This window comes from Protopterus annectens, chromosome 1.part1 (genome assembly GCF_019279795.1).
Source record: "Protopterus annectens isolate FY-2018-M chromosome 1.part1, PAN1.0, whole genome shotgun sequence".
In the NCBI taxonomy this organism is placed as follows: domain Eukaryota; kingdom Metazoa; phylum Chordata; order Ceratodontiformes; family Protopteridae; genus Protopterus; species Protopterus annectens.
Window position 1 is genome coordinate 255,333,460 of NC_056726.1, and position 26,312 is coordinate 255,359,771.

Below are 26,312 nucleotides of genomic sequence, written 5' to 3' on the forward strand. Positions count from 1 at the left end.
TCTTGTTTGGTCTGGTGGGACTTTTTGGATGACTCTTTTTTGAGCAGTTTTTGAATTTCTAAGACTGCTGCTTCCCTTTGATTGGGTGGAACATCTGGGAGTTTTTTCTGGAGTTTGGGACTTACAGACAGTGGAATTTTGTAACCTCTGGATATTATCCCCTGCACCCATTTGTCGGAAGTTATCAATTGCCAGGCAGGTAGATGCAGGGATAATAAGCCCCTGACTGCCTCCAGAAGAAGGCAATCAGGCCCCCATTCAGGGATGCTGACAGAAAGTTCCAGAGAAGGATTCTCTGGACCCCTGATTCTGTGGTCCATTTCTACCCCTAGGGTGGCATCTTCCATTGCTTTCTTCTCTGCCCCGGGGGAAGTATCTGTCTCGAGAGTCTTGGAAAAGCCTTTTGGATTTTTTAAACCATAGTCTCACACTTCTTTGGTTCCTATAATAAGGGCTCTGAAGAGTAGAGAAATGTATGCCTACGGCAGATAGGGTCTTGCCATCTTTCTCACATCTGGCTAGGGTGTTTTTTTTTCCTTTGGTGGAAAAAAAGGGTGGATCCGTCAAAAGGAGCATTGAAGAATGATGCTTTAAATAGCTCAACAAAGTCACACAAGCACATCTAGGAATGCCTTCTAATGGCTATGCCTGAACCCGCTGCCCTGGTCATCCATTCAACTGCATGGGCAATGAGCCTCATGAACAAGTGGGAAATAGCATCAAGGGTTGCAAGCTTGTCATGGACCTCTTCAGCCACTGCTCCTGAGACAGTATTAGAAAGTTCTTTAATCAAATCTCTCTGTAATCTGGTAAAGTGTGCCATATAGTTCAAGGACCTTAGAGTGAAGGTCATTGAAGCATAAGCATGCTTTCCAAATCTATACAATGTCCTAGACACCTTGTTAGAAAGACAGATAGTCAGACTCTCTTCAGAGCGTTCTTTTTTTGGTGGTGGCTGGTATCACCATGGCGTCAACAGGAATCCCTTTAGACCAATGTGGTTCATCTTTAGGAGCTGATAATATCCGGTCAGGTCTCTTGGGGATTGGCTCTATGGAGTCGAGCAAATTCCGCACCTGCTGAGTGATTAGTTTAATAAGATCATCAGCAGGTGGAGAGATCCAAGAAGTAGAGGGTTGGGCACGAAAAGCCTCCAGGTATACTGATTCTTTCGAGTAATTCTGAATGGAGGACCAGCCACCCTCTGTTTCAGCATTTCTGGGATGTTCCCGAAGGAGACATCATCAGGGGGGTGACCTGGGGGAATATCCCACTTTATCAAAATCAGTATCTTCTGTGAAGGATTCTTCCAGGGAGTCCAGGTGCTTCCTCTTGCACTTCTTCTTCACAGGGTCTTCCTCAGAGGGATGATCCGGGTGAAGTGTCTGAAGAGGAGACCACTAAAGTGGGTGTCACCTGAGACTTTTGTGCCCTCTGTCCTGGGGGTGGGACTGATGGTAGCTCAGGTCTAGAGGAGGTAGAAATCTGTCCTAACAGGGATGGCAAAGACTGAAAGTCCCCAGTGGAAAATGCCTTCTCCATTATCCTAAAGGCCCCCACCTCATAGAGGGATGGGAGCCTGGAACTGAACAGGACTCCTTTGGAACCAGTGTCATATCCCGCACCAAGGAGGCAGCCTTTGGAACAGAAGCCTGGGTCGATCTTACAAAGGCCGAGGTGCCATGGGGCATGGACGGTTCTGAGTGAAAAGAAATTGAACCAAGCCCCTTAGACTCGACCACAGAATCACAACCCTAGGAGACCTCCAGTGCTGAAGGCTCAGAGGAACTCAAGACAACTCTTGGAACCAGAGACGATTAGGCTACCAGAACTGAAGCAGTTGGCACTGGAGGAGTCAGAACTGAGGGCTTCAAGGTCTTGATAGGAGTTGGAGGAGTAGGATATGGAGGTGTTATAGCTAGGCTAGTTCCAAGGCCGGCATGGCTAGGAACTGAGGATAACCCCCTAGCCTTCAGGAGCTGATCCACCAGTCTCAATATATCACCTCAGACAGGCTCTTAGTAGATCGAACGGAAGATGAGGAGGGAGATCTGAGGGGTCTTGCTTCCAAAAATGAACTGGGTGTCATATCTTTGAATGGATCAATGGAAGGAGAATATTTAGTTCTTGGTAGTTGTAATAGCTTCAGCACCGAGGAATCTGTCATTGCCAAAGCAGAAGTTGTTTTCAGTTCAGAGGGGAGCTTGGGTCTCGAAGCAGATAAATCCTCTGGTGCTGAGGAACACTTCAGTACTGAGGATGACTTAGGTAACTTCTTTGTTGGTTCAGAAGACATTGGAACCGATAAAGGCCTTTTCCTCGAAACAGAAGAAGATGAGGAGGAAGTGCTAGTTTCAGGTCTAGGCTCAGATAAGGCCTCGTCAAAGATAGTCTTAAGAAGTCCTTTTAAAAATAACTTGTTTTTTCTTTCCGTCAGGGTTCATGTAGAGAACCCATGACAGATTCAGCAGTCCTCTTGTAAATGTATTTTCCCAAAAAAATATACACATGATGAATGATTGTCCAAATTAGGCATCGTGCCTTCACATTTTTGACACCTTTTAAATCCTTAGATGCCTTTACTGGACTTAATAAGAGAAGTTTGTTTTTGATCAGCCATTGTAAATAGAAATAACCGATGCTACAGTCGCAGATTTTTCCTCACATGAAAAAAAATGCAAATAAAACATCCCTCATACTTTCACAATTAGAACAAACTTTATTATATGAACCCAACAATTCACAATTCTAAAAAAATCAAAGTAGAAAGTGTACACAATAATTTTCCCCATCCTTATCAGAAAGAACAGGATTGGAATTAACTAAGTGTTTAGCAGCTATGGGATCAAGTAAAGCTATATCTGCTGGGTCAGGTTTGGCAGTAGTATATAAAAAACTTAAAAGACTGTGAAACTTTATACATCCTATCTGCCTTTTTTGGGGCAGCTGATTGAATATCAGGAAAATTTCAGTCAGTAACACACACATCCTCTAAAGCACGACAGAACAGGAGGAATGGGTGTAGGTTCTGTAAATTCCTTCTGTAACAACTCATAGTATTTTCTGAGGGACTGAGAGACCTCAGTGTTCTCCCAACTGAAAATACTGGCATATACTAGCAATAGTGTCAGAGAAAGAGAACCCCCCACAGGGGGAATCAGAAACTGAACTCTACTCTGAGTCTGAATCAGAAATCTGAACAGAAAATCCTAAATCTGTTCCCTTCTCTTCCGGTTCAGATTCAGAATCTTGAATGTCTTCAGGAAAGAGGTATCCCTCTTTCTTTCACAATAAACTACTTTACAAAAAGCATCAATAGCCTAAATTAAACCATGACGCAGACAAAGTAAACTACTCTTGTTGAGGAAGAGAAGACACATGCTTACTTTTCTGTTTCTTTTTGATAGGAAAAAATGGGGCCAGCCTTGTTACTAGTGGCAGCAGCAGCTTCCCCAGGTATGGGCACAGCATTCTGACACATAAGGGAAGCCTTCCCTCTCCCAGAACAAAAAAGCGTCTCTCCCTTTCCCAAATGACAGACCCCAGCAGCTGCAGAGGATGTGGCTAACCCTTGTTCCACAGTGGCTGTACGAGAGGGATTTGGGGTAAAATATGAGTGGTCTGAGGTACAACAAATAGTCACAGCAGAGTCACCCACCAGCGACTAACACAAATGCTAGCCTGCTATGGTGGCTAAGGCTGTTTGCTTAACTTTTTCTTTTTGTGGGTGGAAGAAGGACTGACTAAGGGACCAGTAGTTTGTTCCATGGTCAAGCCAAAAATGGTGCATCTTTCCCGGGTAAGACAAGCGACAAATGCCAGTAAAAACTACAAGTATTAAAAGTCAAATTTTTAAAGGAAAAATACAGTAAAAAGCAGTTTAAAAATGTTGCCATTCTCCCAAAAGTAAACACAATTTCTTCACAGAAAAAAATGTATTTCAATTACTTTACATAACTATAAAACTAACAGGAAAAAAGAGCGCTCTCATTTAATAGTAAGATACAGTCATGTGACAGTCTGTTAACTATAACTTAAAACATAAACAATATTTAGAAAATGGAAGTTTTTCCCCAAAAGGATCTTACCTGACAAGCAAGGGGACAGCACCAAGCCAACTGTCAATCCTTGAAAGCCTTAGAGGAGCATACTCTTCAGAGGCAGTAAAGCACTGAAGGGCTTAGTGCCCAAATTCATCTTTTATTCAGCTTGTGCTGTCTTACAGTTTGAGTGCGTGTAAGGTGTCCTGAAGCTTTGGAAGCTGTCTGGCTGTTATAACCTTAGCAGGACATAACCTATGCAGCTAAGACTACTGCAGCAGTAAAGAATATGATGAGCATCTACCTATCCATGGGTGATAATTTAACACAGTTTTGAAAATATTTGGGAAAGACAATGAAAGAGTTTTGGAACAGAAGTTGAGAGGATGCTTTACAGATGAATGTTAACAGAATGGGTTAAAAATAAGACTACTGCTATCTATGTTTACATGAAGCAGCAAGTTAAGACAAATTATTAATTCTTGTCATTCAATCAGTTTTACTCATTCTTGTAACCCAATTAGTGTGGTATGTTTAAGGGATTATTTTAATACATATGAGTTAAAGGTTTATAGACTGTGTCTAAATCCAGGGGCTTACTGAAATAACTGTTGTATTTTACTAGCAGGGCACTTGCATTATGTGCTCTAGAGCTGTGGAAATTGCTGCCATAATAGCTTCATGACAGTGACTCATTGTTTTAGGACATGTCTTAAGGTGTACCTTTCACAGAATACTTTGGAAGTTTCAAACCATCTTTAACTTTTACATTTTCATAATTCATTGTTTTTCATTACTGTTTCATTTTATAACTGTTTTTCTTTTTAGTAGTAGCATTTATCAACTTGTACAGCCCATCAATCTACTGAACATCACCTTTTTACAGCTGGTTACTTGCTTAACTTGCATTGATGTGTCTTGCATATAGAGCAATCTCTGATCCAGTTTTAATGGAAATGCTGCACATTCGCAAGTCAAATGGCACACAGGTCACTCACTCAAAGGACCTTAACCTGGTATGTGACATCAACAGAACTTGTTGAAGAGGCAGGTTTGTCTCACAGAGGTTGCCATACCTTTGGAACAAGCTTCCTATTCATGTTAAACAAAGCTCCTCGTTGGCCCTATTTAAGTGTAATTTGGACGACTGAATGGGTAACCGGAAATTCACCCCCCCGGGGTTCCACCTGTGTCCCTCTTGGACAGGGGCAATAGGTGTTGATTTTAGTGTCTGCTTGAACCAGACCAGACACCCTTGGGAACACTAGGCTTGTAACGGCCCTGGGGCCATTACCCTAGTAACCTCTGTGATCCCATGATCTTATGATAATTTCTAAGACATGCTGTAATGTGCTTAGTCTTATGGTAACATACGTGAAGATTGACTGATTATCAGTATGACAATGTATTATCATTTATTCTACCCCTCAGATTTTAGTCCATTGTCGACCTTCCTTTCCACTTGGTTAGTTACATAAAATTAGCTTTGTTTTATTCACTTTTTTTCTGATTTTGTGTACCCTCTTCCTACTTTTCTTCTTCAACCATGACTCCTTCCTTCATCTATCATTAAAAAAAGTATGCACAAACTGAAGTCATTTTTGGCATGATTAAAATTTGTATACATATTTTATTACCTCACTGTTTATCTTATTTTGTATTATGACTGTGTTGCAATTGGGCTTTGGCCTAGCTGGACAATGTGGAAACCAAAAATATAAAAAGTAAATAAATTAAAATAAAAATAAATATGGAGTGCCTGTTGGGTGTATATTTAGTTTAGTAATTTCTCCGTAGAAATGTACACAAGCTGCCACACACATACACACACTGTTACTCCCACTAGCACTACTTCTCCACTAAACCTTCTGACAATTATCTGCAATGTGGTCTCTTCGACTGTCTATAATGAGGAACCACCATATTTTAACTGGAACACAGCCAGCGGTGCTAAGCTACGTAGCCACTGGGCTCCATAAATCTCTTTCCACTGGCATTTGTGAGGAAAAGAGTGATTATTAGTGAAGGCCACATCACCAGAAAACCTTATTAGCATGTAGCATGACTTAAAATGGCCCAGTATGGCGATTCTACCAAATATGCAGAATCACTGTGCTGGCCATGTCTCTGAATCAGAAAGGGCATCTGACAGTGGTTGGTCACCTGTGTTAGAGCTCAACACTGGTGATAGCCTTTTCTGAATCTAACCAATGTGAATATTTGTTGTTTATATTACACAAAATACTGCTGAAAAGTTTTAAATAAAGAACAAATGTTCAGACAAAATAATTGTTTCATTTCTCCCTCATTTTTCTCCCAGAGAGATCTTGAAATGGTTCTCTCTATCTAGTAAACAAATGTATAGTTAAAAATAACATGCCTCTGTCACATAAGGATTCATAGAAGCTTCACTCTTGTTTGGATGTCAAAAGCTGATAAATTCATTTAATACTGTACACAACTCTGGGTCACAACGGGCAAATGCAGCAGTCCCTTACCTGGACAGAGGACAGCATATCACTGGTTTCCCTCAACCGGGCTCTAGTAGAATCCAACTCCTGTTGAAGCCTTTCTTGTGCATTTTTAAGACTGGAAATGTGTTCTTCAGCTGAACCCAGACCTTGTTCACTTCTCTTTACCAGATCTTGTAAGCGGTACACCTGTATGCAAACCATAACATACATCTCTGTCAATGAAGCTGAGCAAAGGGGCAATGAAAAACATTCATCTTGTCTGATGTGCACATAAGACAGCACTATAGTGTTCTATTGAATGGTCAAACTGGTTGTTACGTAACTGAATAAAAATTTACAGCATTTTATTCTTGCATTGGAGTTTAATGTTATTTTAGCTATCTACTTAGTAAATTAGATAATTAGCAGCTAAATCAGTTTATATATACAAATATGTACTCTAGTTATTACTGAGACACAAGCTGGGATTCAGAAAAGATTAGTATAATACATAAGGCAAAATTGCAAAGAAAGCAGTGACATGCATGGTGGGGGCATTTCAAAGACACAGGTAGCACTGTCACACATGTCAGCATAATATGCTAATGAGCATATAATGAGATGAAAATGAACATTATAGCAATGAACCCAATTGTGAATGCAAACCAGGATAAACAACATGTTCAGAAACATATAAAAAATGCTTACACCAGCAGTAGAAGCCATGCTATTATCTGATACTGACTGGAAAGAGCAGAGAATTAAGGAGCATCTGACCGCTGGCGCAGAGGATAAATGAACTGTTCCTATCTGTTTCCTGTGATACAGTTGTCCAGAGTTTGATTCCTTCAGCCTCGGTCGCCTAACTGTGTGACTCTGAGCTATTCACTTAACCAGACAGTGTTCCTGGGATGAGTCTGAAAAAGGTCAGTATAGACTGGTGCTCTATCTCAGTTAAATAAATAAATAAGTAAATAAATAAAAATATTACTTGAATAGTATATCTTAGAGGCCATTCCTGCAGCTAGTGTCTGCGACTAACATATCATCACCTCCATGTCAGAAACATACTTCAATGCCAATGTGTGGGCAGAGACGCCATGCAGGAGCATGTGCCATCTTCACATTAAATCCTATGGGATGCATTATACCAATCCAGGTGGACGTTAAGTTAACACTGACCATCTTTGTCATAGAGACCTTCCAGTGGCCATCAGGGTACATGGTAGCCACATCAAAGACACTGGCCTAAGGAAAACTAAACCAGTTCCTTAGTATAATGCTGCAGCATGTAGAGGAGCATATGTGGTTCCCACACACTGCACATGAAGGAAATGCCACCATAAAAATCATACTAAGATGGAATCAATTTCCTTAGGCTTTAGAGGCCAGTGACTGAACCAACATCAACTCCTGCTTGGCACATGTGGATACTGGAATGTCGATCAGAAGTATTTTCACTCCAACAACTCCCATACAGGGTATTATATACAATGTATTTGTGTGCCATACAGGCAGTTCCAACAATTGCCATATCTGGCATACATCTAACTTGCACCAATGATTCATGCAGAGTGACTTCACACAGGGACATCTTACTGGAGATGCCAGATATGTGGAACCAGGGCTCATGACACCAATGTGCAATCTACAGAACAATGCTGAGATGCAATACAACACCACACTGTCAGAGACTTGCAACACCATGTGCATGTTTGCATTGATGAAGGTCCACTTCCACTGCCTGGATACTTCCAGTGCATTAGGGCCCAGAGACCTGCAGCAAAATATTTGCTCTCTGTGCAATGCTGCATAACTTGGCAGTATGCAGACAGCTACAGCAGGGGGCACCCACTGGAGAATCAGATAGACCAGTGCTAGTGGCAGAGGAGGTGCTAGTTGAGGAGCTGTTGAAGGAGCCACTGCAGCAGAACATCATGCAAGGTAGAGGCAGGCACAATACACTGTGGCACTGGCAAGTAAGTGATATCTGGTCCAACAACTTTGGTTCAGAACAGACGCAACAAAGATTAAAACTGATGAATGTAGTATTACACCTGGGTTCTGCTGTACAGTGCACTGACTGGTCATGCTGTGCATCAAACATTACTGATCCATGTAACACAGCAGTGTGGCCAGGCACAAGTGTTATCATATGCACAGGTGAGAAGCTACAGAGTAATCGACAATGGGCATAATGGTACAATGTGGGGACAAAGGATGTTGAATGGAGTACATGGCATGGCTGTGAGAATGGGAGGAGTTAGATATATTGTGCAGGGAGGGGGTAGTATTCCCTGAAAGGGAAGGTGTCTAATGTAGTTGGTACTTACTCAGTATAGGTTCCAGGGGCCATAACTTCTGCAGATGTGATTATACTATGTGTATGTGTCTGTGACCAGTGTTATGGGATCCCAGGTACGAATTACAGAGCCACAGGTACATCTCCTCCGAGGTATGGCACTGACACCAACACCAACAAGCAAAGATAAAAGTGAACTTTGACACCATGACCACCTGGTCATGCCACATGCTGACTACTATATAAGCTACATGGGCACAGGATGCCATGCTCTGCTGCACCAGGCTCATCAGTGGGTGGTATAGAGGAGGTATCATTATAGTGACTTGACCTACTTACCTGTAGGGTGTGCTCACCATGAAGGCAGAAATGTGGCAGCCACAGGAATGGCACTGGCACTGGTGTGTAAGGTGAACGGCCCAGTGGAGGCAAAGGAGGCACTCGTGTGCCTGTCTAACATACCAATCATTTGGGTGAAGTCTTCACACACATTTTCACTCTGGCTGTGCAGTACATCTATTGCACTGCTATTGTGGTGGTGATATCCACCTGTGCCTGGATGACTGCGCTGCACATCTGTTGTGTAATATCCATTGTGACACCTACTTCTTTGAGCAATCAGCAGGATCTGCAGCATTAACTGCTAGCAACCTGCCACTCCTGACCTCTGTCCCCATACTTTGTGGTGGTCTCACTGCACAATGCCAGTGTGTAGGCAGGGAACAAGGCATTACCTATCCTTCCACGGACTATGAAGAAGTGGGTGGACACTTGCAACAACTGGAGAGACCGTAAAATTACCTCACAAAGAGGATCCTAGGCCTTAAACACTTGTCCTATATGGACAGACTCAAAAAACTCTATTATCTGTCTCATATTGCCTACTTAGAGGTGATCTCTGCTTGACTTATAAAGCCATGTCTGACCCAGCTCTGTTAGAAATGCTACATCTAAGGAAATCCCAATTCCTCAGCACCACACACTCCAGAGACCTCAACCTCATTACCACAATCAACAGAACGTGCTAGAGGGACAGGTTCATAGGTAGGTACTAGGCTATCAGCCCTAGGGCCTATACAAGCCTAGCCAAAAAGGTACTCTGACTCTCTCCACCCAAGAAAATTATTTTCCTGTGCCCCTGTCAAGCAGAACCACAGAGGTGATCCCCAGGGTGAATTTCCTACTTCCCATCCAATCATCAAGATTTTTCTTGAAGAGTGCTAATGAGGAGCTTTGTTTGATATAGATAGGTAGTTTGTTCCAGAGTATGGGAAGTCTCTGGGACAGGAATCTATCCCTCCAGCATGTTCTGTTTATTGTGGTGACAAGGTTTAGGTCCCTACAGCGTACAGCTCGGAGGGATTGGGATTTCTTTAAGTGGAGCATGTCCAACAGCTCAGGGTTTGACATAGCTTTGTATGTTAGGCAGAGATTGCCTCTGAGTAGGCGATATGCGATGGAGTAAAGCTGGAGTTTTTTGAGACGGTCTGCGTAGGGCATCTGTTTGAGGCCAGTAATCCTCTTTGTGAGGTATTTCTGTGGCCTTTCCAGTTGTTGTAGATGTCTTGTGAGGTACATGCCAAAAGGGGCATTGTAATGGATCTAATGAGTGATAAGTAGAGGGGAACAATGACCTCTTTTTACCTGGATGAGAAACCTTTTGTGATGTGGTGTGCCATGTAGAAGGATTTCCTGACTACTGTGGAGATGTGATTATCAAAGGAGAGACTACTGTCCACCTGTGTCCCAAGGTCTCTTATCACACTTTCGGTGTTAAGTAGATTACCACCTATGTGGTAGCTCATGGGTACAGAGTTTTTACCAAAGGGGATGACAATGCACTTTTTGGCATTGAGCTTGAGGCCATGGCTTTGACACCAGGCATCTGTCTCAGTGAGGCCCTTTTGTAGGATGTCCACATCATTAGGAGTTTCAATTATGGCTCCTAGTTTGCAGTCATCTGTGAACTTCATTAGCAAAAAATCTTCTGTGTTAGCCTGTACTTCAGAAAAGTAGATACCAAACAGGAAAAGGACCCAGGACTGAATCCTGTGGTACTCCACTTGTCACTGGTCTGAAGTCGGATTTGGAGTCTGCTACTTTCACAGTGTGGGTTCTGTCAGTGAGCCAGTTGGCAACCCAACTTGTGACATAGGGATTTATACCTAGTTTACTGAGTTTATCTGTAATTCCAGAGTAGGGGATGGTGTCAACAGCCTTGGCGAGATCTAGATAGGCTGTGTGAACCACCTTACCCTTGTCTACGGCTATGGTGACTGCTTCAAAGAAGTCAATCAGATTTAGGAAACATGATCTGCTTTTACAAACCCGAACTGGGTGGGGTCCAGAGTTTGGAGATTACCAATATCTTTTTTATAAGTTCCATGATGATACGTTCCATGGCCTTGCGGACCAGGCTCATTAGGCTAATGGGGTGGTAGTTCCCAGGTTCCGTGGTGGCTCCCCCTTTGTGGAGTGGAATAACCATCGCTGTGCACCATTCAGTGGGCACAAAGCCTTAGGTGAGACTATGATTGGAAATGGTGCTTATTTGGGGTGCCAGTCTATTCTGTAGTTCATGTAGAACGCAGCCTGTGATGTTGTCAGGTCCCATGGATGCTGTGTTCTTGGCTTTGGAGAGTGTGGTTTTTACCTGTGCAGCCGTGATTACAGGAACTTTGCATTCTTCCATTATAGAGCTGGGCCCTTTAAGGGGTGGGGTGGGGGTGGGGGATAAAGTTAGCACTGAACCTATCTGCCAGGATGTTGGTAATATCAGTTGGTTCTGTATATTTAGTGACATTGTGCTGTAACTCAGAGAAGATCTGAGTGTTGCCATTGAGATTCTTGACATAGCTATATAATGCATTGTGTTTGCCTTTAGAATCAGTGGTGATTTTGTTTTCATAACTAGCTTTGGAGGATTTTATGAGGGATCTCAGCTTCTTACTGAGGCTGACCAGGGAGTTCTTCCAGTCATGGGATTTTACTCTTTTTGCAACAGTTTTTTTCTCTCCTGTTGTAGAGTTTGTTTATGGCAGGGGACCACCAGATTGGCTTCCTTTTTTTGGAGGATAGCATCTTGGTTCTGTTAGGGATAGCACGATCCATGCTCTTGTGGAAGTGCTTATAAAGTGCATTTGTGTAGAATTCAGCAGTTATACCTCTATTGTCCGTCTGCATGGGTGTTGTGACGTTTGCCACTTCTGTCTTAAGAAGCGTGAAGTTGGCTTTGGAGAAATTTTTTACGGTGGCTTCCCTAATGGGGGGTGGAGGTAGGATGTGGCTGTCTAGGCTGATTAGCTTGTGGTCAGATCTGTCCAATGAGGAAATGACCTCTGGTGTGAAACACCGGTTGCCCATGTATGTAATGACTAGGTCTAGGATATTGCTGCCCCTGGTGGGGGTGTGGATAAGTTGATCCAAGGCATTGGAATTTATGAATTCCAGAAAACGTTGAGCAAAAGGGTTGGTACATGAGTAGTTTTCCCAGTTAAGTGTGGGGTAGTTGAAATTGCCCATTATTAGGGTGTTGGGTTATACGCTAATATTTTCAAGTGTATCAAGAAATGAGGAGTGGGAATCCTGGGGCATGGTGGGGGATCTGTAGAAAGTTACAATTTGGATTGCGGTCTTGCCCAGAGTTAGTTGCACTTGGATAATCTCGGATGCACTATGCTGAGCAACTAGCCTGGAGGTGTGGATATCCTTAATGAATATGGACACGCCTCCACCTTTAGTGTTTCGGTCCAGGTTAGGTGGCCGAAAGGTGTGGTATGAATTATAGCCTGGTAATGCAGGGATGCTCTCTGGAGCCTTGAACTAGGTCTCTGTCACAGCACAGATGTTGATGTTTTCCATTTGAAGGAGAGCCTCGAGTGAATGCATTTTGAGGTTTAGACTTCTAGCATTGAGTAGCGTTACCCACAGATTTTGCTTGGTTGTACCTGTTATGGTGGTGAATTTGTCATTTGAACCTTGCCTAAAAAAGGCACTATAGAGCTGGCAAGAGGCTTAGCTAATATCTGGAATCCCATGGGCGACAGGTGCAGGCCATCTCTGGAAAGCACTGTGGTCTGTCGATCATGTCATCCCAGGCAGACAGATACTGGATACCCTTAGAATGACACCAGAAGCTTAGCCAATTGTTGAAGTCAATCATTTTGTCCTTGTACTGTGGTATAATTCTGGGTGATGGGAGGATGCTACTCAGGGCTAGGTTGATACCTGCCTGGGCTACAAGATTGGAGAGCTCCTCCATGTCTTTTTTCATGTAGTTCAGGGAGGTACGTCTCAGGTCATTCACACCAGCATGGATAATGACAGAGTCATATTTGTACTTGTTGTGGAGTGACCTGAGTGCATGAGTTATGTGGCAGATCCTGGCACCTGACAGGCAGCTGACAGTAACTTTCTCCTTGTTTAGCCTGGTGAGTGGAACATCAGTGTGTCTGACTATAAAGTCACCTATGACTAGAGTGTTGGGTACGTTGTTATGCCTTATGGGCTGTGGTTGAGTGGCATACTGAGTTTGTGGGCTATGTGTCATTTGGGTTGTGTTGGGGGGTGGAGGTTGCATGTGTTTCTGCTTTGGAGGTCTCTGTTGCTTGCGAAGATTTTTATTGAGAGCCTCCTCGAATGTATGCGTGTGTTTTGGTGGTGTAGGTTTTGAGGGACTATGTGATGAGTGTGGTGTGGTGCAAGTGTTTACCTTCTCCTCTTGACTGTCTAGTCCAGTCTTGGGTGAAGAGAGCTTTGCTTCCAGTTTGGCTATATAAGTGCATCTCTCACAGGTTGTAGTGTTGGGTGGTAAGAGGAGAGGGTTGTCTGTGTACATGAGACAATTGCTGCATTGCCCCAAGATGCCAAGATCCATCAGGTAGGCAGGAGAAAACACCGGGAGCTGACCCTTAGACATGCCTGGATAGCTACTTATTTATTAAGTACTAAAAACTGTTTTCCTCTAGACAAATGAGGAAAGTTGAGTGCTGTAGTAATTTCTAGCTTATTTAGTGCTTACAATGAGTTCTGAACAAGTGCTGAGCTCAAAGAAACAGATTTGAGTGCTAAAACTAAAAAACTGGCTAGTTCTAAGGGAAAATTTGAAAAGCAGACTTTATGGCGTCAGGAATAGTTTAACCCTAGCTAAGCGGCGATGCATAAAGTGTATTTTTTTATATAACAGTAGCAAATGAGCAAATTGATTTAAACAAATTAATCAATAAAAAGCTAAAAACGGAGCCCCGTTCCAGCAATCTTTGATCAGACAAGTTCTAACTGCACACTCCTGCCACTAGGGTGCAGGAGAACCTTTTCCAAAAAAAGATGGTCTGGATTAGTGCTCAAGTTATACAAACAAAGCTAGACTCAGCAGGTCTGAATTGAGTTTATGCTACAGCAAACAAGGCATACCAATTTCAGAAATAAATAGTTCAAATAAGCAGGCACAATAAGCCTTTAACCAGAAACTCCCAGCTCAGAAGGGCAGAATCTACCGTCTCGTCCCACAAGAGTGCAGACCACACCTTCTTAATGTAAAATAACTGGCCCAAAGCCCAAATGCTTAAACCAGAACTAATACACTCTTAGAATAACAGACACTAAGCCTTCAATCAGCAACTCACAACTTAGAAGGATGTAAGCTACCTGTCATGCCACAACAGTGCAGACCACAAACATTCTTAATGTAAAATAACTGGTCTGAAGCCCAAGTGCTTCAACCAAAGGCTTAGAATAACAGTTACAATTTAATCAGGCTACTAACTAGCAGTAATAAATGCAGCAGAATAAATGCAATAAAGTAGGAAGAAACACAAATACAGTAAAAGCAGATGAATAAAGTGCAATTTTTATATAACAATAGAACATGAGCAAACTGATTTAAACAAATTACCCAATTTACCAGTGGAAAAGCTCAAAACTGAGCCCTGTTCCAACAGTCTTCAATCAGACAAGTTCTAACTGCACACTCCTACCACTAGGGTGCAGGGGAACCTTCTCCAAACAAAAATGGCCTGGATTAGTGCTCAAGTTATACAAACAAAGCTAGATTCAGCATGCCTGAATCTAGTATATGCTACAGCAAACAAGATGCACCAATTTCAGAAAGAAACAGTTCAAATAAGCAGCCACAATAATCCTTTAACCTGAAATTCCCAGCTCAGAAGGGCAGAATCTAATCTCTCCTCCCACAAGAGTGCAGACCACAAACCTTCTTAATGTAAAATAACTGGCCTGAAGCCCAAGTGCTTAAACCAGAACTAATACACTTTTAAAATAACAGACACTGAGCCTTCAATCAGCAATACCCAATTTAGAAGGATGTAAGCTACCTGTCCTGCCACAACAGTGCAGACCACAAATCTTCTTAATGTAAAACAACTGGTCCGAAGTCCAAGTGCTTAAACTGAAAGGCTTAGAAAAATAAGTTATGTACCTACCATAACGTTCCATGTTAGTTGTCTTCATCTCACCTTCTTCTTGCTGGTTGGGATCGGAGCCAATCCTCGGCTCTGACTTGGCCATCTTCTATAGCTCGAGAGCTGTTTACTGGCTCGAGGCTACCCCTTATCCCATGATGCCTAGCGCTAGCTATCCAGATCTCGTTTGTAATAGCTAACCCCGGACTCAACCAGAAAAAGAACCTGCCCAAGAACAGGTTGAGCATACCTATCATACTCTCTAAGTCAGTAGAGGAAACAAACCAGAAAATACTCAGCCAGTGAAACCAAAACTCCTCTCAATCCAATAGGACAGGGGGACAGAGGGTGGGACGCAAGAAGAAGGTGAGATGAAGACAACTAACATGGAACGTTATGGTAGGTACATAACTTCTTTATGTTAAGTTGTCTATCTCGCCTTCATTCTTGCTGGTTGGGACAGCGTCCCTAGCACCTACAATCCTGGGAGGCTCATTGGAACAGACTCTTCAGAACAGTGGAACCAAAGTCAGCTCTGCTCCTGGAGACCATATCTAGTTTGTAATGAGAAATAAAAGTATGAGGGTTTGCCCACGTGGCAGCTGCACAAATAGAATCCATGGGCAACCTAGATTGGAAGGCTACAGAGGTGGCCAAAGCCCTAGTAGAATGACCTTTCGGTTTGATAGGCAAGTCTTTGTTTCTCAATTGATAAATGAAAGTAATAATGTGAGACAACCACCTGGATAAGGTCACTTTGGAAACTGGGAGACCCTGTTTGCCTAGAGCATAGGAAAGGAATAGTTGGTCCGACTTCCTTGTATCCTTGGTCCTATGCAAGTAAAAACACAATTGTCTATGAAATCCAGTTGGTGTAATTTGTATTCTGCCTTGTTGGTGTGGTTAGGGAAAAACACAGGAAGGTCTATAGATTGGTTCAAATTGTTTTCTGAGCAGACTTTCAGAAGGAAAGATAGATTAGTCCTCAGAGCAAACCTATCCTTATGAAAAACCAAGTATGGAGGACAAACACATAGTGCCTGAAGCTCAGAGACACGTCTGGCTGATGTAATAGCCACCAGAAAAAGTGTTTTCCAAGATAGGAATTTAATTGAGCAGGACACTGCAAGTTCAAATGGGGGCATAATTAAAGAGGTTAGTACCAAATTAAGGTCCCAAGGAGGAGGGGGATCTCTCACTGGAGGTCTAAGGAGAGAAGTCCCTCTTAGAAAGGCTTTACAGAGCTTATGAGACATAATGTTTGAATTAGACAACCCAACATGAAAGTTAGAAATGGTCGCCAATTGAACCCTGACTGTAGCAGAAGTGGACCCAGAATGAAAGAGTTGTGCTAGGAACTCCAAAATTTCATGGACTAGGGCTGAAAAGGGATCTATGTTCCTAGCCTCTGCCCAACAAGAAAAACGTTTCCATTCACTAGCATAAGTTTTTCTAGTCGTGGACTTGTGAGAGGACACAATAATCTCGCGCACGGCCGGGGAAATGCTGGGAAGCCTGGCTAGGGTTGGAATTGGAGCAACCAAGCTGTGAGCTGGAGTGTTTGAAGGGATTGATGCAACCCACCTGATTGATGAATCAGCAGGTCTGGAATGGGATCCAGAGGCCAGGGCTGCTCGAGAAGGTAATGATGCAGGAACGGAAACCATATCTGTCGAGGCCAGTAGGGGGCAATGAGGATCATTTTGCAACCCAATGATATAGCTTTCTGTATGAGCTTTGGTATCAGGGGAAACGGAGGGAAGGCATAAAGGAGTCCCTGAGGCCAATCGTGGACTACAGCATCTCTGGTAGAGTGACCTGAAAGCAGAAGAATGGAGAAGTAGTTGCTGCATTTGCTGTTGAAGGGGGTGGCAAAAAGATCGCAGCAAGGCTGTCCCCATTTGCGGAAGATCAGATTTGCAACTACCTGATTCAGAGACCACTCATGAGGCATGTGAATAGCTCTGCTGAGCCTGTCCGCTATGACGTTGGACCTCCCAGGGATGTGTGTTGCAATTAGAAATCGTTGGGAGGAAATCGCCCACTGCCAGAGTCTGAGTATTTCTCGACATAGGGGATAGGACCTGGTTCCGCCCTTCTTGTTGATGTACCACACCACTGACATATTGTCCGTTTGAATTGCAATGGTCCCAGAAGGGAGATAGTCCTGAAGAGCTTGCAACGCTAGGAGCATGGCTCTCATTTCTAGGATGTTTATATGCAGATGGTACTCGTGAGGCTGCCAAGTGCCTTGGACTGTCCTGCACTGATAATGCCCCCCACCCTATCAGGGAGGCATCTGTAGTCACTGTGGCCACCAGAGGGGGCTGAATGAAGGGTCTGCACCGAGACACTAGTGGGGAGACCATTCACCAGGAAAGCTGCCTTTTGCATGCTTCTGTAATTATGATCATGTGAGACATGGGCAGCTGTTGGAAAGACCATTGTGTGAACAGAAGCCACTGAAGGATTCTCATGTGAAAGCGGGCCAGAGGGATTAGAAGAACGCCACTGCCAAGGAACCCAGAGTTTGAAGGACGAACCTGACTTGGATCCTTTTGCTCTGCATTAGAATTTGAACTTGCTGGCGAATTGTAGACACCCTGTCTGGTGGCAGCCTTGCGGACATGTTCCTTGTGTCTAAGTCTGCTCCTATATAGGTAATAGATTGACAGGGCAACAAGGCAGATTTTTCGAAGTTTATTGTGATACCTAGCTGGGAGCAGATTGTGATTGTGTAGTCCCTGGCTTGGAGAAGTTGATGCCTGGTAGTAGCAGTGACGAGCCAATCATCTAGATATGGAAACACCTGGAATCCTCGACGTCTCAGGTGAGCCATGACCACTGCCATACATTTGGTGAACACCCTGGGGGCTGTAGTGAGACCAAAGGGCACTGCTCTGAACTGGAAAGACTGGCTCCTAGCCGGAAGTGAAGGAATCTCCTGGAGTGCCTGTCCATTTTGATGTGGTAGTATGCATCCTGAAGATCTATGGAGCACATCCAATTGTCCTGACCCAGAAAGGGTAGAATGGACTGTAGCGTGACCATCCAAAACTTTGTTCTTTGAACAGACTTGTTTAGTCTGCTGAGATCCAGAATCGGTCTCCAGTCCCCTGTCTTTTTTGGTACCACAAAGAACCTTGAGTAAGTTCCGGATCCATGTTGGTCTGCCGGGACTTCCTGGATGACTCTTTTCTCTAGCAGTCTTGAAACTTCTATGACTGCTTGGTCCCTCAGATTGGGTGGAACATCTGGAAGGGATTTTCTCGAAGGTAAGGGGGGTTGAGAGAAGGGAATTTTGTAACCTCCGGATATAATTGACCATACCCATCTGTCTTGTGTTAAATTTAGCCAGGCTTTTGGGTACAGAGGCGGGCAGCCGGGCAACCCTTCAGGGATGCTGAAAGGGCTTCTCAGAGAATGATTCTCTGTTGCCCTGGTTCTGTGGACCCCCTCTACCATGAGGGAGGTGTCTATTGTTATTTCCTCCTTTGCCCCTGGAGGAAAAATCACTACGTGTGTCAGACGGGGCTCCCTGGGATTTTCGGAACCACATTTTACCACTCTTCTGACCCTTGGGGTATGGTCTGGAAGGAGTGGAAAAACAGACTCCCATGGCAGAGAGAGTCTTGCCTTCTTGCTCACACCTAGTCAAAGTGTCTTTCACCTGTGGTCCAGAAAGAAAGGCGAATGATGCTCTAAAAGGTTCCGCAAAGTTACACAGCCGCATCCATGCATGTCTCCTAAGGGCTATGCCAGTGCCTGCGGCTCTACTCACACCATCGGCTGCATAAGAGATGAGCCTCATGGAGGAGGTGACTACAGAATTAAGGGTCGCCAGCTGGGAAGCCACTTTAGCTTGAGCCCCCTCAGCTGATGGATCTTGAAGGGTATCTCCGAGCTCTTTAAGTAGATCCCTCTGAAGCCGGGTAAAATGGCATAAGTAGTTCAGTGACCTCATAGAAAAGGTCGCTGAAGCAAACATTCGCTTCCCATATCTGTCCATGGTCCTAGACTCCTTGTTAGGAGGATGGACAGATGAAGAAGTTTCCGCTAACTCCTTTTTCGTGGCTGCTGCGACCACCATGGCATCAACAGGAACACCTTTTGAAAGGAATTGCTTATCCTGGGGTGCTGTAATGAATTTACCAGGTCTCCTTGGAGTTGGTTCCACTGTATCCGGAGCTGACCAAGCCTTTCAAGCCACGCTGACATAAGTGGATTGAAAGGCGGAGAAACCCAGGAGGTGGAAGGCCAGGAACCGAACACATCCAGGAATACAGACTCATCCTCGGTAGGGCTAGGGCATTCCAGTTCCCCCTCTGCTTAAGCATTTCGAGGATGTCTGAAAAGGAAACATCTTCAGAGGGGGATCTCGGGGACCCTTCCGAGCCATCTAAGTCTGTATCAGAAGTGACAGACTCAGGGGAGTCAATGTGCTTCCTCTTGCACTTCTTATGAGGGGGCTCCTCTGAATGGTCAGGGGAGGCCTCGGAAGAAGAGGAAACACCCAATGGTGTGCCCTGGAGTGCCAGTTCCCCACGATTGGGGTCTGGAGGAGGAGCAGAGGTTGGCACAGGCACTACAGGGGACGGAGCCGATGGGGCCAATAGTAGAGCTGACTCAGTGGCCAGCACACTCCTCATAACATTGAAGGCATGCCTGCCATGATGCAGAGAAGGCTCTGGTTCCAAGGAAATCGGAATCCTTCTCTGCACCAAGGGAGATGGCTCCGAGGCCGATGTAGGAGCCGAGCTCACCTGCGCTGAAGCTCCGAGAGGGAGAACGGGGTTGGATAAGGGTCCGATGCCACTCGCCCCCTCGGAGCCAACGAGGGAGCCCCAGCACCCAGATCCCTCGATGGACGGCATCACCGAGGGAATCGGAGCCGACGACGGAACCGAAGGAGAAAGAATTATCGGAGCTGACGGTTCCACTACTCGAACTCCAATGAACTCCGGCTCCGAGCTCAATGGAGTCGGAGGAGGAACATCGACAGAAGTGGATGGAGCTGAGGAGGGCTGGACAACATCTTGGCAAGTGCCTGCGACTTAAGCAACCTACTGACCACTCTCTCCACATCATGATCCGAGAGCCTAGAGGATCGAGAGGAGTGAGATGACCTGTGACTGTGCTCGCTCTGAAGCAAGGGAGACTGAGGAGCTGAATGAATCGATTCTAGAGAGGGTGACCTCAGCCTCTTGTGGCTCCGCGATGGCTCCAAAGTTTCTGATGGAGCCGACGGGGAGACAGTCTTATCGGTTCCAGCCAGAACCGAAGTAGCAGGTATAGTCTGAACCAAAGATGGCTCCACACTTGGAGCCGATGATTTGGATGATTTTGGGGATTTCACAAGCTGAGTCTTGGCCGGTGAATCCTGGGGCTTTAAAAGACCCCTAAGAATAAGCTTATTCTTATGCTCCTGCAGAACTCTTGGACTAAATGCATGGCACATAGAACAAGAGTCCTGCAGGTGCACAGCACCTAAGCAATAGACGCAAGAAGTGTGCCCATCTGTCAGAGACATTTTTTGACAGCATGAGTCACACTTCTTGAACCCAGACACCTTGGATTCTTTAGACATCCTGAAACCAAAAAGACAACATTAGCTAATAAGCAATATACAGTCTACAGAAAAAAACACAGACAGTACAGTATAATACAAACTAAAGTTTTTTTTCTTTTTAGAAAACCTCTAACTCAAACAGCTGGCCTAACAACAAAGTATAAGGAAAGCCTCTAACCTAAACGGCTAACCTGACAAGATAAGGAGGGGGAGGGGTAGAACTCTCTGATTAAAATGAGTTCTAAGAGGGGAGGGAGGACTACAAAAAAATAGACTCAACTACCACAACAAGTATAAAACTAAAAATTAGAATACCCTACCAAGAAAAAAGATTATTTCACAGAAAAAAGTTATATAATAAAGTCAATACAAGCCTGAGCCAGAAAAATAACACCTTGCAGCTGAAGCAGCAAACAAGATCTGGGTAGCTAGCGCTAGGCATCATGGGATAAGGGGTAGCCTCGAGCCAGTAAACAGCTCTCGAGCTATAGAAGATGGCGAGTCAGAGCCGAGGATCGGCTCCGATCCCAACCAGCAAGAACGAAGGCGAGATAGACAATTTAACATTAACAGTTACAACTTAATCAGGCTACTACCAAGCAGTAATAAATGTAGCAGAATAAATATAATTGAGTACTTTTAAGAAGAGGCAAAAGCAAAATAAAGTGCAATTTTTTTTTTGCTATGGAATAGACTTCCCATACATGTCAAACAGAGTACCTCACTGGCCCTCTCCAAGAGAAATCTTGATGAGTGGATGGAAAATAGAAAATTCACCCCGGTTATCACTCCAGTGGCTCTATTCGACAGAGGCACTGGAAACTAAGGTCAGGTGGATTGATGCCAGGGTAATCCTATGGGCTAGGCTTGTAAAGGCTCCAGGACCATTAGTCTAGTACACACCTATGAACCTATGTACCTTGAATAGTCTAATTTGTGACTGCATCCCAGATGTGCCTACAGAGAAAATACTTCAGTGCTCAGCATGAGCTCAGGGCACTAGCATATCACAAAAATGTTACTGACAGAAGGAAATTCAACCTGGTGCACGTCCAGCATAGACATGGGATGGTGTATCTAGTTCAACACCATTATGCTGGCATCCACTAGGTATCAGAATCATTTTGCTCTCCCCAGACAGGGACACCAGGAACTCTTCCATAGTGGTGAGGGTGATCTGTCACAATAGCATAGGTCTTTGTGTGGGCATGCAGGATAATATTGGTGACAATGTGTAGACCTGATGGGCTACCATGTTGTATCCACCAACTGCATTAACATCAGTAACCAGCTCATGCCACCCACACTCCCAGAAGGCATGATACATCTTGTTTGTACTCGGAATCCACCATCCGTACTCATGGAAGGTATGCAGTACCACATCAGTCTCTTCCTGGGGAAGCTTCTCAAGGTACTTTCACTCTTTAGGTGCCAGGTACTTAAATGTAAATGTGGACATAAAACTGTGGTTTGTGAGCAGCTGTAAAACATGCACAGCACTATCTTTACCAGTCATGCACCAGCATAAGTTGCCACACCTGACATACTGCAGTATCACACAACACTTCTTCATAGAGTTCAGTAGGGCTATGAGTTGTAAAGAAGCTGCTTCCCGTGGTATAGAGTTTGATTCTGTCAGTCTCAATTTGCTTATGCTGTGATTATGAGCAAATCCAATATCTAGACAATTGGGAAACTGGACTAGGCTCCTCAATGGTCTTCTTAACAACATACTTATTAACTACCTTTGAGCTTATCTGTACCCAACAAACCACAGGTATCATATGCCCCACATATTCACCCACATATCCTGTAACAATTATCCTGTGTGAGCCCACCCCTTCCATTATGTACTATATCTAATCCATGAATGCAGCATTTGTGCACTGCAATACTTCCCTCTTTGTCTGAGACACCTGCCAGGGGACACAGTTTCATTTCACACACCCCTCATCTACAAATCTGGTGGGCTACTGCCGACTATGCTGTGCATTGTCTTGAAACAGCATTTGCTCCACATTTTTACAGGGGCCTGTGCCCTATCCTAGTATAAAGTAAAAAAGCATTGCTAAGACAGATTCTACATCAGATATAACTATTGTTAGGTCTACAGGAGCATTACTTAACTGAGCAGTGAACTCCAGTCAGGGCCATGGAAAGGTGCCACTGGCCAGGCTTCATTTGGAGAGATAAAGGGACAAGGAAACAACCATGTGGCAGATTTTGATGATATAGTGTCAAATAGCTTGTTTAGAAATTACTTAGATGATACAGCACCTTGTGAATACCTGTATACATCAGTCAGGCACAGAGACAAACTTATGGGAAGGTGTAAGGGAAAACACAGCAAGTACCCACACCACACCTCCAAAGCAGGCTGGTGATATAATTAGTTCAGGAGAGGAGCTGGGTAATAACAGAAAGCCTGAATCTGAACTACCAGTATCAAATGGAGCTGGGCTTCTCCAGGGGGAAGATATTTGGTAGCATTAAGCCTAAATTTGAGTCATGGTTTCCAAAAGATAGAAAACTTCTTATGGAAAGGGAAATTAAGAAGATGAAGAAAAAGTTATGACAGACATGACTCTCAGATTCCTCCTTACAAAACTGAGGTAGGTAGACAAGAAAGCTTCTGATTTTCAAGGGCAGAGGAAGTCAGTCTACTGAGACAAAGGACTACTGTACAGAAAGTGGACTCATGGATGCTGGCTTCAGGGAGAAGTAATCCAGCAGTTGGTAGTTCCAAGGACTTACCATTGGGCATTTCTGGCTATAGCCAATGATATTCCCTTTCTAGACCTTCAGGCATAAAGTGTAGAAAGAGGAGGCTGATGCAAAACTTTTTCCTGGTCAGGAACTGCAAAAGACATGAAAGTGCACTTAAAGACACATGAGCATTACCAAAGGTTGGCAAGGTAAGAGCCAAATCTAAGGCTGCTTTAATACCTTTGCTTTAATGAATAACTATTTCAGAGGGTATATATGTATACTGTGAGGCCTCTCAGTACTCAAACACCACATGTAAGAGATGTATCTTGGTGGCTGTGGATTTTGCTACTAGGTGTCCTAAGGTCCTGACTTTATCCTCTGCTGAGGCAGAAAAGTAGGTAAATGTTTTGTTAGAAATTTTCAGTAGGATATTTTTATAGGTTCATAGGTACTTATGAGGTTATTAATCTGTGAAGATCTTAAGAAGCCTAGCCTTGCATCTCCATGGTAGTTTTTAACCCTTACATTTTGAGCTCAAGTAACCTAAAGAAGGGCAGAACAAGAATATGCTTGAACATTTACATGCTGCCCCTGTCCATGAAGGACAAGCATGCTAAATCAGGAGTGAATATGCTGTTACTACTTATTCATCCACATTACTGTTGAACAGAGTAAGAGAAGTACTTTGATTTATATGGAGTGTAAGACAATTCTACAAAAGTGGAATTCTCTATGATACATACATATTCCTTCAACATGATTTATTTCTGTTGAAAAAGAGATTAAAATCCTTTGAGTGGATGTTTATGCCACTGCTGACTTGCAAATGTGTAATGGGTCTGATAGAAGGTATGGGGAGGCTCTATATATGAGTCAGAGGTCGCATCTCAATAATCTCTAGAACACCGAGAAGAGTTTCAAGGGTTTAATATGATCTGCATAGTTTTTAGGATTTAAGCCCTTGATTTTCTTAATGAAGAAGCATTGTGTCCATTCCCATTGTGACAAGTATTTGGATAAGTACATACAGAAAGGGGGATTATATTCAGTGACTGGCCAAATGAATACCAGATAAAGTGAAATGATTACATCCCCAGACCCGGACACCATACTTTGAGATATAAGCTGTGCAAAGACATACTGCTTCCATGCAATAGTGGATTTGTGGTAATCAAAGGGCAGTTCATTGTCTTCATATGTTTCAGATCCCTGACTATGGGTCAGTTTTCTGGGTTATGTTGTCAATATGATAGTTACAAGGGGAGACATGCTTGCTGGAGGATATGATTATACATTTACTGGCATTTAGTTTTAGTTCAATTTTTTTGACACCAGCTATTTGCTTGTGACAAGATAATGGTGTCCTCTGTGGAGTTTATGATGGCATCAATTTTGCCGTAATCTGCAGACTTGCTCAGTCATAAACCCTTAACATAAGCTTTGACCTCTGTAAAGTAGATGCCAAAGAAGAGTGGCCCAAGGATGGAATCCTTAGGTACACAGCTAGTGAAAGGTCTTTTGGAGGCGGCAGAGCAGCCCACCCTTATTTCCTGGCTTTGATTTGTGAGCCAATTTGCTACACAATGAGTTACATAGGGATTCAAATTAAGCTGGGAGAGTTTTCAGTTATACCAGGGTATGAGGTGGTTTCAAATGCCTCTGCATGGTCTAGATGTGTGTGTGTGTGTGTGTGTGTGTGTGTGCGTGCACTGATTTTTCCTCATCCTTTATTGCAATAATGTTTTAGAACCAGTTGACTAGGTTAAGTAGGCAGAATCTGCCCTTGACAAATCCAGACTGGCTTGAATCAAGAGCCTGTAGGTAATCTATATCCTTATTTATTAATTCCATGATGATCCTTTCCATAGCCTTACAAATCAGGCTGGTCAGGCTTATGGGTCTATAACTACCTTGGTTTACTGAAGCCCCACTATTGTGCAAGTGAATGTGTTTGACATACAGCCTGTTTTGAAGCTGATATTGTATAGGCTTTCTACAGGTTCTAACATGTCATGTTTAGCCTGGTATGTTGTTTGACCCCATAGAAGTGGTGTTCTTGGCCTTAGATACCACTTTGAGATCTTGTTCTTAGGACAGTTGAGGGGGCTGTAGATGTGGGTAAGTGATGTGGGAATACTGGTGGGGAGACAGTGATGTTTGAGCTAAAACAGACTGCTAGCAGATTTGCAATGTATTTTAAGTCTGAGCATGTGATATCATTTACTGTTAGCTCTGCACATTGCTGGGCATTATTCCTGAGGTTTCTAGAATAGTTAAAGAAGGCTTTGTAGTTAATCTTGACCTACATTAATATTGTTTCGTAATATGTGGCTTTGTTTGATTTGATCAGGGTCCAGGGTTCCTTGTTTTGCTTAGCAAGTGCGTTTGTGGCATCTTGAGAATTACATTTATTTTTGTGTGCAATGATTTTTTTTTTTATTATAGTCCTTGTTTATATTAGAGTTCCACCATAGGGGTTTGGTCTTCAATTTGGAATTGTATTTATTTCTGAGGGGAATAGATTCCTCTATGCAGCTATTTACATGTGGAGAGAAGCTGGCAGTAAAGGATTCTGTATAGTCAGTTGGGCCATCGAGATGGAAGGGGTTTCTGAATTTAGCCAGGTCATTATTCAGTTTTAGCATATTAGCCTTTGCATATTTGGTGAATACCGAGATAGTGAAAGTTGCATCAAGCGTCAGTATTATGGGGAATGTGACTGATTTGTGGTCTGATTTGATCCGAGAGGAAGTTATAATTGCTGGGGAGGAAAGCTGCTCAATATTAAGGACAAACCCTAGCAAACCAGTTAAGGCTGTC

General features: G+C 43.6%; 1 protein-coding gene across 1 annotated transcript in view; it reads right to left on the reverse strand.

Annotated features, from left to right (window-relative positions):
- Positions 1-26,312, reverse strand: part of FAM184A (family with sequence similarity 184 member A) — a 2,724,106-nt gene that overhangs the window by 1,102,005 nt on the left and 1,595,789 nt on the right. Inside the window, exon 7 of the mRNA XM_044086971.1 lies at positions 6,539-6,700. Within this exon, the coding sequence (XP_043942906.1) occupies positions 6,539-6,700 (162 nt within the window). The remainder of the gene's footprint in view (positions 1-6,538; positions 6,701-26,312) is intronic.